This window comes from Geotrypetes seraphini, chromosome 7 (genome assembly GCF_902459505.1).
Source record: "Geotrypetes seraphini chromosome 7, aGeoSer1.1, whole genome shotgun sequence".
In the NCBI taxonomy this organism is placed as follows: domain Eukaryota; kingdom Metazoa; phylum Chordata; class Amphibia; order Gymnophiona; family Dermophiidae; genus Geotrypetes; species Geotrypetes seraphini.
Genome location: NC_047090.1, coordinates 63,862,920 through 63,876,544, shown reverse-complemented (window position 1 = coordinate 63,876,544; position 13,625 = coordinate 63,862,920). Strand labels below are relative to the sequence as shown.

At 45.7% G+C, this 13,625-nt stretch overlaps 1 protein-coding gene across 3 annotated transcripts in view; it reads right to left on the bottom strand.

Annotated features, from left to right (window-relative positions):
• The window catches only part of TTLL12 (tubulin tyrosine ligase like 12), a 212,588-nt gene that overhangs the window by 97,646 nt on the left and 101,317 nt on the right, over positions 1-13,625 (bottom strand). For all 3 annotated transcript variants that reach the window (XM_033951183.1, XM_033951184.1, XM_033951185.1), the window contains exons 6-7: positions 4,381-4,457; positions 127-243 (exon numbers count right to left, since the gene is read on the bottom strand). In XM_033951183.1, the coding sequence (XP_033807074.1) occupies positions 127-243; positions 4,381-4,457 (194 nt within the window). The remainder of the gene's footprint in view (positions 1-126; positions 244-4,380; positions 4,458-13,625) is intronic.

Here is a 13,625-nt window from a genome sequence, read left to right as displayed (position 1 = left end):
CGAGGTAGGCCTAGACAGCGGCCTACTTCAGTGGGGAACACACAGCACAGCAGTGCTGGGTGCCTCCGCCCTGGGTGCAAACTTTCCTTGCTACACCACTACTGATAATACATATCTACAAGAAACCTGTAATCTTTGATGTGGGAAAAGTTGTAGAGGATGTCTGCTTCCGTTTCATCTGCTGTAAATGTAAATCGTGGATGGTTCAAATTATCAAGCACTTGCTGCACATCGGTGTATACTCTATGAAGAGAAAAAAAATGCAAATATGATCTCAATGTAAAATCTTTGCTTAAAACTTTAATATAGTGGTGGAAGATAAGAATGTCAATTCTAAGAACTTCTTGGAAGTACCAGGAAAAAGGTACAATTGGTATACAATCAGTATCAAGTGAATATGACATCACCCTATCGGCAAGGCTGGCACATCATCTTGTCTTCAGAGACCACATGGGTTCAATTTCATAGTAACAAGCCTCCAGAAGACAGAGTAGCAGGAAATGGCTTAATCTTCATGTACAACTTTAGTAAACATCACAGAAACTGTTTCCCCTTCATAACTAATGAAACAGCAACAGCCTAACAAAATCTCACATCAACTTATTTTATTTGGAACTCGGGAGGGAGGGAGAGGGGCACGTTGGGACACTGAAGGTAGAGCAGGACCCCTGTTCGTAAATACGAGTCCGACGTAAATCGGATGTTCATAAAACAGGAATGCCTGTACTTGCAAAAACTCAATTATCTAGCAGAGGCAATTATAGAAGTCAGAAGATAATTCTTTAACATATCTCAGAGTATTACTATTTATTAGGTCAAATTGAGAAAGGGGACCTAGTTCTCAAGTTCAACAAGACTGAAAGAGCATACTCAATTGAGTACACAATTTCTAATGGTGCTCTAACTTACATATTATTTAGTCTGGGGACAACTCATACACAGGGGTTTTCATATATTCTCATACTAACAGAAGGACAATTGATCAGAAATATAAGGCACTTACAGTACTTAGTTGTAAAGAATGCCTGAAGGGCACAAGTATTTTAATAGAGGGGGAAAAAAACAAACAAACTGTATGACTAGAATCTGAACACTAGTAGCTAGTTAAGAAAAACAACAACCCACCACAAACACACAGAGCCACAGTCACTGAAAAACAAAAGTTATTATTTGCCAAAATAATCATATTTGACTAATTCTGGGTAATGTCATAATGGCAATTTTTAAATCTGTTTTCACGCTGAACATTCTAATAGGATGCTTGTTTCACACAACACTCTAATATTTGTACAGGTAATAGATGGAAATGGGCAAGAAATGTTATGAAGACTCCACTTTTTGTAATGTTGAATTTATGTTATGTATGTTTTATATGGAAACCGTCTAGATATAGATAGTATAAAAATTTTTAAAATAATAGGTCCGAGTCTATAAAACAAATGAAATTAACCACACGCAAGTACTCTTTTGGCTGTATAATTCCCGATCAGCATTTCCTGCTAGTTTATTGAACCACAGTTATCACTACACTATCTTAATCCAGATAAGAAACCTTTATAGACCAAGAAATAATCAGTTTCAAGTAAAATTAGTGGTCTTTTGAGAAAGATTAGGTTCTTACCTTGATAATCTTCTTTCTTGTAGATGTGGCTAGTGGTCTTGAACGCTAGGGTTGTGCATCTGAACTTGCAAATTGCTTGCAGAAAACTGTCAATCATCTTTTCAATTCCACCTCCTTCCCAGGGAGTTGCTCCTGCCCCTTCAGTTTGTACAAAAGCAATCAAATAGCACTGTAATGAAAGACACAGAACTCAATTTTGTAGCCTTCTCAAACAACCTCTAGGACCCAATGGTCTGCCCCAATCTGAGCCAAGAGTGACCAAAAGCTGACAGCCTACCCCTATGTGGGGGGGGGGGGGGCTTGGCCTCTGACTTGGCATCATTGGAGGCTGAGAAGGGACAAGAGCCAGAGGCTTGTTGTCTCCTGCCCCTGCTGAACCTCTTCCAAGACCCCTGAAAGGAATTCTGCATTGCCTGGCTTCCAGCATAAGTATGGAATCTTTGAGAACCTTGAAAATTGCCAAGTCCTAGGCCCCGAGCCAGCCGGGGACTACTATCAGGCAAGGCCATCAGGTCATCCGGATCTTTGCCAAAGAGTTATCTGCCTCTGATAGGGAAGCCTGCTCAGTGTAGCTTTAGAGGTTGAATCTCCTGCCCACTGTCTGAATGAGAGCATCTGCCAGGCGGAGACAGCTTAGGTTGGCACTTTGCTCATAACTCTCATGATATCATACAGAGCATCCGCTACATAATTCACCCCAGAGAGGAGCATTTGGGAATCCTCGCTGTCTGAGTCTGGGAGAGGCAAGCACATGCCACAAATAAAGCCGCTGATGCTGTCTTTGATCCCTAGAGCCAAAGCTTCAAATTGCCTTTTGAGGATCACGTTCACTGTCCAGTCCTGATTAACCTAAACATCACACTGCCTTCACTATGCAAGGCGGTTCGTTTGGTGACTTGTGCCACTAGCAAATCCACCTTCGGCTGAATAAACAGCTGCTGGAAATCTGGAGCCATCAGGTAAAGCATAGCCATAGTCTTAGTGACCTGCAGTGACTCTCTGGTGATTCCCAGTGATCCGTGCCCAGCTATGTGATGCTCGGATGCGAGGGAAAACAAGCGGTTGGAGAAATAGAGCTGTTCATAACTGAGCACTGAGATGAGGAAGCTGGGGGAACCTCCAGATTCAATTCTCTCAGTAAGGTGGAAATAATGCCCAAGAGCACACTGGCTTTGAAAAGTCGGTGCACTGCAGTCTTCCCACGGATCCAGGGCCACTACTGCTACTTGACCAATGTTCTCATGTAAAGAATCAGACTCTACCAGCGAAACTTCATCCTGGGACAACAGTAGCATGGAATTGGATTTTCCATTCTGTCAGGCTATGTCCTGGTCCAAAGCCTGTGTCTTTCACTGGCCGGGGCTGATGCTAAGGGGACTCCTTTGCACCGCTTCCTCTGGTGTGCTGCAAGCAGACAACGAGGACCATTGGCAGTACAAATGGGCGTTCCACATGAGGGTCACAAATTCCAGGGTGAGGTCTTGTGGTGGGGTCTCGAGGACATCAGCATGGAACCATGCCAGTCCTTTTGGGCTCCATGGTCCCCACATATCTGCCTTGCACCTTTGGAGGGCTCTGGAAAGGGTCTCTTCCTCTGGGAACACACCTCCTGTGGATCCCCAGCCCTGGAGGTCTCAGAGGAGGCTGAGCACAAGGCCTCTGCACTGCGTGCTCCACCACATATGAGACATGAGCACTCCTTGGCCATCCATCCAGCATAAACATGGCATGATACACATCTAGAAAGGTCTGAGGGGGTTCATCCCTGTCTATTTTAAGAAAAATTGAGGGATTCTGAGGCAGATGGAGGCTTCAGAAAAAAAAGATTGTTTAAAATCCAAGATTGCCGCCAACGCCAGCAAATTCACACCAAAAAATGTCCCATGGAAACTTCCCAGAAGGACATAAAAAAAAAAAAAAACGCAGGGAAAGGGATTTTAGAGAAGGGGGACATAGGCTCTGGCTTCAGAAATCTTCAAATTCAACTTCTGAAGACAACCCACCCCCTGATTTCCCCATAGACCTTACTCACTGTGCCATGTGGTGCCTGCCTGCTTCAGCAGAGGAATTCAGCAGGAACAAATGGGAGAAGAACTCTGCCTCACAGGTTTTCTGGATGAACCTGGTCTTCGGATTGCCAGATGGACTGAGGTCAGACAGCCTCAATCCCCAGAAAACTTCATGGCGAAGGAGGGGAGAACCGCGCAGCAGCTAAGCTGGGGACAACACCTGAGCTTCAAAAAAAATACAAAAGCTGAATGCTGATCCTGCTAGCAGCAGACTTCCACAGCCGAAGTCTGCGACTGCGTCTTCTCCCAGGCAGAGGTCACAACAAGTGGTAACCTCTGGGCACGAAGCCTCCAATCGAATACTTAGAAAAATACCTGAAAATAATAAAAACACATAGCAGAGCAGAAACACTTCTAAGCAACTTGCTTGCAGAAAACACGAGGGGGCAGGAGCAGCTCCCTGTGAAGGAGGTGGAGTTGAAAAGATAATCGATAGTTTTCTGCAAGCAATTTCCAAATTAAGATTCACAACCCTAGCGTTCAGGACCACTAGACACATTGCACTAGAATTTACATTAACTGCTTAAGTCCGGCATTAAAGATGTATTTCAACTTTCTGCTTTTTGTCATCACTTAAAACTCATTTGCTTACTGATACATCATACAGTAGGCTGAAAAATGCAGATCTGTTTATATTTGTGAAATTTCTTAGAACTATACTGTGCTGTATTTAAGTTTGTAAATACATACCTGAAAACTTTATTCTTGTGATATGCCTGGGGTTTTATAGAAATAGGAAGAGTTTCTTTGTTTTCAGCTAAAATGGCCTTAAAAAAAAAAGAAAGATTCTTTTTAAAATTTCCATGGGAAAATTTTCAAACTGAATTTTCAGAAGGGAAAATATGCATTTTCACTCTGAACATACCCACAGGTACAAAATATGCATGAACAACTGAAGAGCACTCTTCTAAAACTCAGTCCATTTTTTTTTCCAGTTTTGAGATACGAGATTAATGTTGTTCATCAAGGCAAGATTCAAGTACCGTAGCTTACTGGTATGTCAAAAACTCACTCCTTGCTCTACTCCATCAATTTATTTGCCTGCTAGCTTGGCTCACACATATCCTTTCAACCCATCTTATCCATCTTCCTTCAGGCTCCTATCTTCCTTTTTAGAAAGATGTCAACAGTTAACAGTGCAGCACCTTCGGAGGGACAGCCTCCTCCTCTGTGGTCCAGGGCTACTTTTGTGCTTTGAACCATGCAGGACGCTAGTGTTGCATGGTTCAAAGCATGACACATTACACCTAGCTGCAGAGAAAGGCAATGAAGCCTAAGGCACCTCACTGCTGGTGTCCTCTTCTGCCTTACAAACTGGGCCAATGACATCTTTATGAACACTTATTTCTGTCACAAATCCTGAGTTTGTGAAGCCCTATCTAAAGCTTTCAGCTTGTTTAGAACTAGTCTCTCTATAGCTATACCACCACATACCTCTATTCTCAACTACAGGACTCGTCTCTATTTTGTATCTTGCTCCCAGTCTACTGTCTCAGTCATCACAGTGACAATCTGTTACAAGTAGGGGAGTAGAAGATTAGGTTTTTACCTTTGATAATCTTCTTTCGGTTAGTCCCTGAAGGATTCCATACGCTATGTGCTTAATCCCTTCCCGTAATCCGGGAGTTGCTGAAATCCAAACACTTTTCTGAGCATGTGCTCCTCCTACTTTAGAAAGTGAGTTACAGCCCCCTACAGTTCAGTCCCAAAGCCAAGCAACCATACCATAACCAATCCAGGACAAATAAGGGGACACGGAGGAACCTCCCTCGCAACAAACAATTTCTGTTGAGAGCAGCTCTTCAAAATATAAAAACAAGTAACAAACAGGCAAAATGCAATACAGAAAAAACATTGAGGAACAATGTAGAACTAACCTGTTGTGTGCAATGAGCACCCACATGAGACATCCTTCAATTAAGCATACTCATAGAAGAGGAAAACTCCCCACAGGATCAATCAACTGGCTGGAAAGTCTTCAAGCCTACAAGGAGAATAACTGAGGCAGGAAGAAGCAGGTGGCTATTCAAAAACAACTGAGCATACACAGAGAGGGCAGATTGAATGAAATCCTACAGGGACTAACAGAGAGAAGATTATCGAAGGTAAAAAATCTTCCATTCTGTTATGTCTCTTCCGGATTCCATATTCTAGGTGACGTACCAAAGCAGCTACTTTTCCTTCTGCAGCTGTGTGTGTTCTGCTCTCCTCATTTTTCAGCAGGGTAGCTCCTCTGCTATCGGGCGCTACCCCAACTCTTCAATTGGCTCCAGCCGCAAGGGAAAGAGTTGGCCAGGTTTGGGAGACCAACTCCACCCCCAACAGCCCTTGCTGAGCCACCCCACCTTTGAACTAAAAAAACAAAAACAAAAACAGCTCCTTTCAGCAGGACAGGCGTGGGAGACCAACTCCGCCCACAAGTGACCTTGTGGCGCTACCTTTCAAAGACTCCTCCACAAGACTACCCCACTGCTAGATAAGCCTCTTCACCATCAGCACGGCCGAAGGGCTACTAGTGTGAACCAAAAAGCCAACTAAGACTCTTCCTCCCAAAGAACAGCACCATCTCTACCCTCACAAACCTCCTCCACTCATATCATGTCTTCAACTTTCCAGGCCACCCCCTTCCCCCCCTCCCACCACATCCCCAACCCTCCTTACAACACTATACTTCACCATCCCCATCATTACAGGCCAAGGCAGACATGGTGAGCTCGCCTCCCAACACAAAAACAACCATACCAGAAACCCTGCCAACCTCATCCCCATCCTACCCTCCCCACTAGCAATACTCTCAAATTTGCACTCATCAATGCAAGATCAGTTAACAACAAGACCTTCCTCTTCCCCCAATCATCTGTGACAACATTTGGGACGCCCTCATGATCACTGAAACCTGGCTCCAAGACAACGATGGGATAGCACTAGGCGAATTGTGTCCTCCAGGCTACCAGGACTTAACCTGCTCACGTACCTCTGTGAAAGGAGGTGGAGTGACTCCACCACACCAAAACTGATAAGCTCTATCAACGTTCCCACCCTAGAAGCTCTTGCTTTCACCATAGGCCACAAACACAAAATCACCCTCATACTACTTTATAGCGAACTCCCCAGCAGAAACTCTAGAGTCCCTCCTCGAATTCATCACCGAACGATCCATCTCTTACAAACATGTGACCATCCTGGGAGAATTCAACTTCCCAGACTACCCCAATACCTCAGGACAAAGTGACAGCTTCCTCTCCTCCTTCACCGACCTGGGATTTCACCAAGCTGTAATCATCCCTACTCACTCAGCAGGCAACATCCTAGACTTAATCTTTACCCTTAGAGATCCGACTGCAGAGCCTCAACAAATAATCTACACCACTACACCTGTCCCATGGTCAGACCACCACTTCATTGAATTCCAACTCCCATTCGAAACTACCCCAGCTCCGCGAAAAGACCCTATCCCACCCACCTGCCACCAACTCCCTAATTCAGTCAACCCTTCAGTTATGGCTGCAGGCATTTGCAATCTAAACAAAACCTGCACCCAAATTCCTCACTCCATTGACCTAGCAGCCTCCACATGGCACTCCAATATCCAATCCCTCTATAACAGCCTCACTCAGACAAAAATAACACGAATAACCACCAACAAAACACTTGCTCCCTGGTACACCAGCGACCTCCGATCCATAAAAAGATCACTGAGGAAAGCAGAAAGAAACTGGATCAAACACCCAAATTCAGAAACCAAAGCCCACTGGGAAAACACATCTGTCACCTACAAAGCTGCCATCCTAGAAGCGAAGAAAGCCTACTACTCTCGCATTCTACAGATAGCCCCAGCCAGATCCAAACAACTGTTCGCCCTCACAAACCAACTTTTCACCAACGCCCAAGGAAAAAGCCACAACAACCCAACAGAACTTGATAGTGAGACTCTCTCGGACTTCTTCCAGTCCAAAGTACAAACCATCTGCAATAATCTTGACACCAACACCAACCCCACTCCAGTACACCCCCAGCTTAACCCAAGTACCCCATCCTCTACCACTCTCCCCCAACTCCATATGGCCACCCATGCTGAGGTTCTTGAAATCCTGAGAGAACTCAAGCCCTCCAGCACCATCCTTGACCCCTGTCCATCCAGCCTCCTACTGTCCACAGAAGACGCCATGGCAGAATCATTAACTCCTCCCTCTCCACAGGGACAGTACCTCTCAGCTGGAAGTCGGCTAATATGAAACCCACTCTCAAAAAACCCACCCTCAACCCTAACGAACCTGGCAACTACTGCCCAGTCTCCAACCTCCCATTAGTCTTCAAACTCCTAGAACGAATAGTGCTCCGCCGATTACACTCTTTCATTGAAGAACAAGCTGCCCTGTCCCCTGCTCAATCCGCCTTCCGAAAAGGCCCCAGCACAGAGTCAGTACTCCTGGATATCATCGATGACAGCTGGTCGATACTCGACAAAGGCAGCGACACCCTACTAGTCCTATTTGACCTCAGCGCTGCCTTTGACACTGTTGACCACCACCTCCTCATTTCTAGACTCTATGACCTTGGTCCAGTGGTTCACCTCCTTCCTTCACCAAAGAACCTAAACAGTCCTACTAGGGACGCACAAATCTAACCCCAAGCCTATCAAATACGGCATTCCCCAAGGCGCCCTTCTATCCCCCCTCCTATTTAACCTCTACATCAGACCTGTCATTGATATAGCCCAGAAGTACAATGTTAAAATCCATGCCTACGCCAATGACATCCAGCTACTCCTCCTACTAGGCGAAAACCGATCATCCCAAATCACTAACCTCCAACACTGCCTCTCTGACATGAAAACTTGGATGACAAACAACAAACTACAGCTGAACGCCTCCAAGACCGAACTTTTATGGATCAGGAAAAAGAGTACCAAATACACACGTCCAACACTATCTTAGGACTCCATCTTACTAACTGCAGCAGATCAAGTATGCAGCCTAGGAGTAACATTAGACGGCCACCTGTCCCTGTCCACCCACATATCTCAAGTAGTCTCTACCTCCGCCAACTGAGTAGGATCAAATCCTACATTTCCACATCCAACCTAGCCCAACTCCTCTATGCCTATGTCCTCTCCAGGATGTATTACTGCAACTCCCTATTTAATGGATTAGCCAAAAAAGACCTCAAGCGCCTCCAGCGGGTACAAAATGCAGCAATCCGCCTCCTACACAGCCTCCACGCTGAACACTGGCTTCCAATTAACCAATGCTGTGTATTTAAGGCCCTAGTAATAGCGCATAAAAGAATTTACACCCCCACCCCTACCTACATAAAATCCAAGCTAACCCTGTACACCCCCACCCGCCCCCTCCGCTCAGAAATGGAGAAACGCCTATGCACCCCCCCAGGAAGGTCCCTCTTGTCAGAAACCGCCCGCAAACGCTCCTACAGCCACTTCATCCACCAACTCTGGAACCAACTGCCCCCACAAATCAGACTGCATTGATGACCTTCTGGAAAGCAGTAAAGACCCTCCTCTTCAACTAAAATTCAACCACAGTCTACGCTTCACCCCCTTAAACCCCCCTCCCCTCTAACCTCTCTTTTCCATTCAAAACTTCTACTTAAATTGCTGTACAGTCCATTCTTAACCTGTACTTAAATTACTGAATAGTCCTTGTATTTAAACTACTGTATAGTCTTTGTATTGTCCAATTGTACTCCATTGTGAATGTTTGCTTGTAGACCGTTCTAAGCTACTGAGAGGACGGGATAAAAATCTAAATAAATAATAAATAAATACTTAGGGACAGAAGAGCCTGCCCTCAACACTGAGGTCGCAAAAATGGCATCAGAGCGAGCCACAACATCCACTCGGTACAACTGGGTAAAGGTATGAAGAGAGGACCAAGTAGCTGCCTTGCAAAGTTCATCTGGATGAATCGCACAAGACTCTGCCCAAAACACAACAAGACTTCTAGTTGAATGAGCCTTAAGAGAAACCAGCGGCTGCTTTCTGTGTGCGATGAAAGTCACAGAAAAGGCCAGGTGAATCCATCGAGTGTTTGAGGACTTGGATGCCAGCCAACCACGGTGAGGCGCAGCAATCAGGACAAAGAGGTGATTAGGCATCTGGAAATCATTAGTCCTTTCCAAATAGTGGAGCAAAACTCTCCTGACATCCAACTTATGCAAGATCTGATCCTTGTGCTTCAATCCTGTGGAATGAAACGCAGGCAAATGAACCTCCTGGTTGACACGGAAGGCGGAAATCACCTTCGGTAGAAAGGAAAGTACAGACTAGAGAATGCCGCCTGTGTCCGTAATATGGAGAAAGGGTTCCCTGCAGGAAAGAGCCAGAAGTTCCAAATATGCTGTATCAAGACGATGGTAACCAGAAAGACAGTCTTGATTATCAGATCCAGAAGAGTAGCATTCTTCAGTGGCTTGAATAGGGCTTCCCCAAACATAGAAACTGCCGGCAGAAAAGGGCCACGGCCCATCCAGTCTGCCCACACCGATGACCCTCCCCTACCTTCCTCTGTGAAGAGATCCCACGTGACGATCCCATTTTGTCTTAAAATCAGGCATGCTGTTGGCCTCAATTACCTGTAGTGGAAGACTATTCCAGCGATCAACCACCCTTTCGGTGAAGAAATATTTCCTGGTGTCACCATGCAATTTCCCGCCCCTGAGTTTCCACGGATGTCCTCTTGTTGCCGTGGGACCCTTGAAAAAGATATCTTCTTCCACCTCGATATGGCCCGTGACATATTTGAACGTCTCAATCATGTCTCCCCTCTCTCTGCGTTCCTCGAGTGAGTATAGCTACAATTTATCCAGCCGTTCCTCATACGGGAGATCTCTGAGTCCTGAGACCATCCGGGTGGCCATTCGCTGAACTGACTCAAGTCTCAGCACATCTTTGCGGTAATGTGGTCTCCAGAATTGTACACAGTATTCCAGATGGGGTCTCACCTGGATCTATACAATGGCATTATGACTTCGGGCTTACGGCTGACGAAACTCCTACAGATACAACCTATGATTTGTCTAGCCTTAGATGAAGCTTTCTCCACTTGATTGGCAGTCTTCATGTCTTCACTGATGATCACTCCTAAGTCATGTTCTGCTTCAGTCCTCGCTAGGGTCTCACCATTAAGGGTGTAAGTCTTGCATGGATTTTTGCTGCCAAGGTGCATGACCTTGCATTTTTTGGCATTGAAACTTAGTTGCCAGGTCCTGGACCAATGCTCCAGTAGGTCATGCGTCATACTGTCGGGCATTGAGTTTTTGTCAGGCACTGTGTCTTTGTCTGTTGTGCTCTTGTCTACTAAATTGCATAGTTTTGCGTCATTGGCGAATAACGGAATTTTACCTTGAAGCCCCTCTGCCAAGTCCCTTATGAAGATGTTGAAAAGGATTGGGCCCAAGACCGAACCTTGTGGCACTCCGCTGATCACCTCCGTCGTTTCGGAGGGGGTGCCATTTACCACCACCCTCTGAAGTCTACCTCCAAGCCAGTCCCTAACCCATGCAGTCAATGTGTCACCCAATCCCATAGAACTCATCTTGCTCAACAACCTGCGGTGTGGTACGCTATCGAATGCTTTGCTGAAGTCCAAGTACACGATGTCCAGGGACTCTCCAATATCTAGCTTCCCCGTCACCCAGTCAAAGAAGCTGATCAGGTTGGATTGGCAGGACCTCCCCTTTGTAAATCCATGTTGACGGGGATCTCGTAGATTCTCCTCATTCAGGATCGTATCCAATTGGCGTTTGATTAGAGTTTCCATTAGTTTGCTCACTATTGATGTGGGGTTTACCGGTCTGTAGTTCGCAGCCTCCGTCTTGCATCCTTTTTTGTGGAGTGGAATGACGTTAGCCGTTTTCCAGTCCAACGGGACTCTTCCTGTACTAAGGGAGAGATTGAAGAGCGCGGATAGCGGTTCTGCCAAGACGTCACTTAACTCCCTGAGTACCCTGGGGTGTAGGTTGTCTGGCCCCATCGCTTTGTTAACCTTGAGTTTTGATAGCTCACAGTAGACACTGCTGGGAGTAAACTTGAAATTATGAAACGGGTCTACCGAACTATCCCTTGTCTGCAGCTGAGGGCCGGATCCCGGCGCCTCGCAGGTGAAGACTGAGCAGAAGTATTCATTTAAAAGTTTATCGGAGTATGGTAAGATTCCATGAAGGGAAAGGAAGGCCACAAAGTGCCCCTCTCATAAATTTGGTCACATCTGGAAGAGCAGTAAGCGAATTAGAGCTTCTGTATGCTCTGTAGCATGAAAGGCTTGCAACCTAAACTTTAAGAGAAGCCACTGTTAAACCCTTCTCTAGGCCCACCGGAAGAAAAGCCAGGGCTACCGAAATGTGAGCCCTCTCAGGCTCCCTATTTAATGGATTTAATAGTGCTTAGCACACCACTAATGGAAAGTCTTCGACATAAGAAGCCATAGTAGAGGGTTTCAGCGACTGCAAAAGCGTCAAGAGGACTAAATCTGAAGAACCGCACTTCAGCAAAGCGGAGAGTTCAAGAGCCATACTGGAATACCAAAGTGCTGTAGATTCTCCATGGGTACCAGACCGTAACCAAGAAGGTTGCCAAGGAGAGGGGGTTGAGCTTCCTGTTCCGCTGAAGACTGGCGAGATTTACAAACCATAGACAACTAGGCCAGTCCGGAGCAACTCGAATCATAAAGCTGGGATACATCGCTATCCGGTGGATGACCCAACCGGAGGCCACGGAGGGGACATAAAGGAACTCATGAGGTAGCCAGGGATGAATGAAGGTGTCCAGACCTAAGTTTCCATGCTCTGTTCGATGACTGAAGAAGCACCTGACCCTCAAGTTATCTACTGACACCATCAAGTCCATCTGGGGCCAACCCCAGCGCTGTACGATCATATGAAAATGCTTTCTGCAAGAGGGACCATTCTCTCGGGTCCAGGACCCAAAGCTCTGCTTGGTACTGTGCTTAGGTTCCATCTATTGAATTCTCCATCAAAGCTCATTCTAGCCCATCTACACCATCTCAGCTGTCAAAGCCTTCCCCAGCCCAGCATCATCCAAACAGCCATATATGGACACAGATCTTGCAATTCTGCCCAGTACTGGCCTTAGTTCTTCAATATATACCATTATTTTCTGATTCGAGATCCTCTGTGTTCATCCCATGCTTTGTGAAATCTGTCACTCTCTTCCTCTCCACCACCTCCCTCATGAGCACATGCCAGGCATCAACTACCCTCTCCATAAAGAAGAATTTTCTTACATTACTCTTGAGTCTACCACCACTCAACTTCAAATCATGTCCTCTGGTTTTACCATTTTCCTTTCTCGGGAAAAGATTTTGTTCTACATTAATACCTTTCAAGTATTTGAATGTCAATCATATCTTCCGTGTCCCTCATTTTCTCTAGGGTATACATATTCAGGGCTTCCAGTCTCTCCTCATACATCTTTTGGCACAAACCTCCTACCATTTTAGTCATCCTCCTCTGGACCGCTTCAAGCCTTCTTATGTCCTTTGCCAGATACGGTCTCCAATACACCAATGCCCTGTAAAGGAGCATCAACATCTTCTTTCTTCTACTGGTCACACCTCTCTTTATACAACCTAGCATCCTTCTGGCAACAGCCACCGCCTTGTCACACTGTTTCTTTGCCTTTAAATCTTTGGACACTATCACCCTAAGGTCCCTCTCCCCATCCGTGCATATCAGCCTCTCACCTCCCAGCACATATGGCTCCTTCTGATTACTAATCCCCAAATGCATTACTCTGCATTTCTTTGCATTGAATTTTAGTTGCCAGATATTACACCATGCCTCTAACTTTTTCAGATCCTTTTTCATGTTTTCCATTCTCTCCTTGGTGTTGAAGAGAAGGCCCAGTTACTCAAAGGTCTGAGATGGCATCAAGTGGCTCTGTTTGAAGTTGACAATCC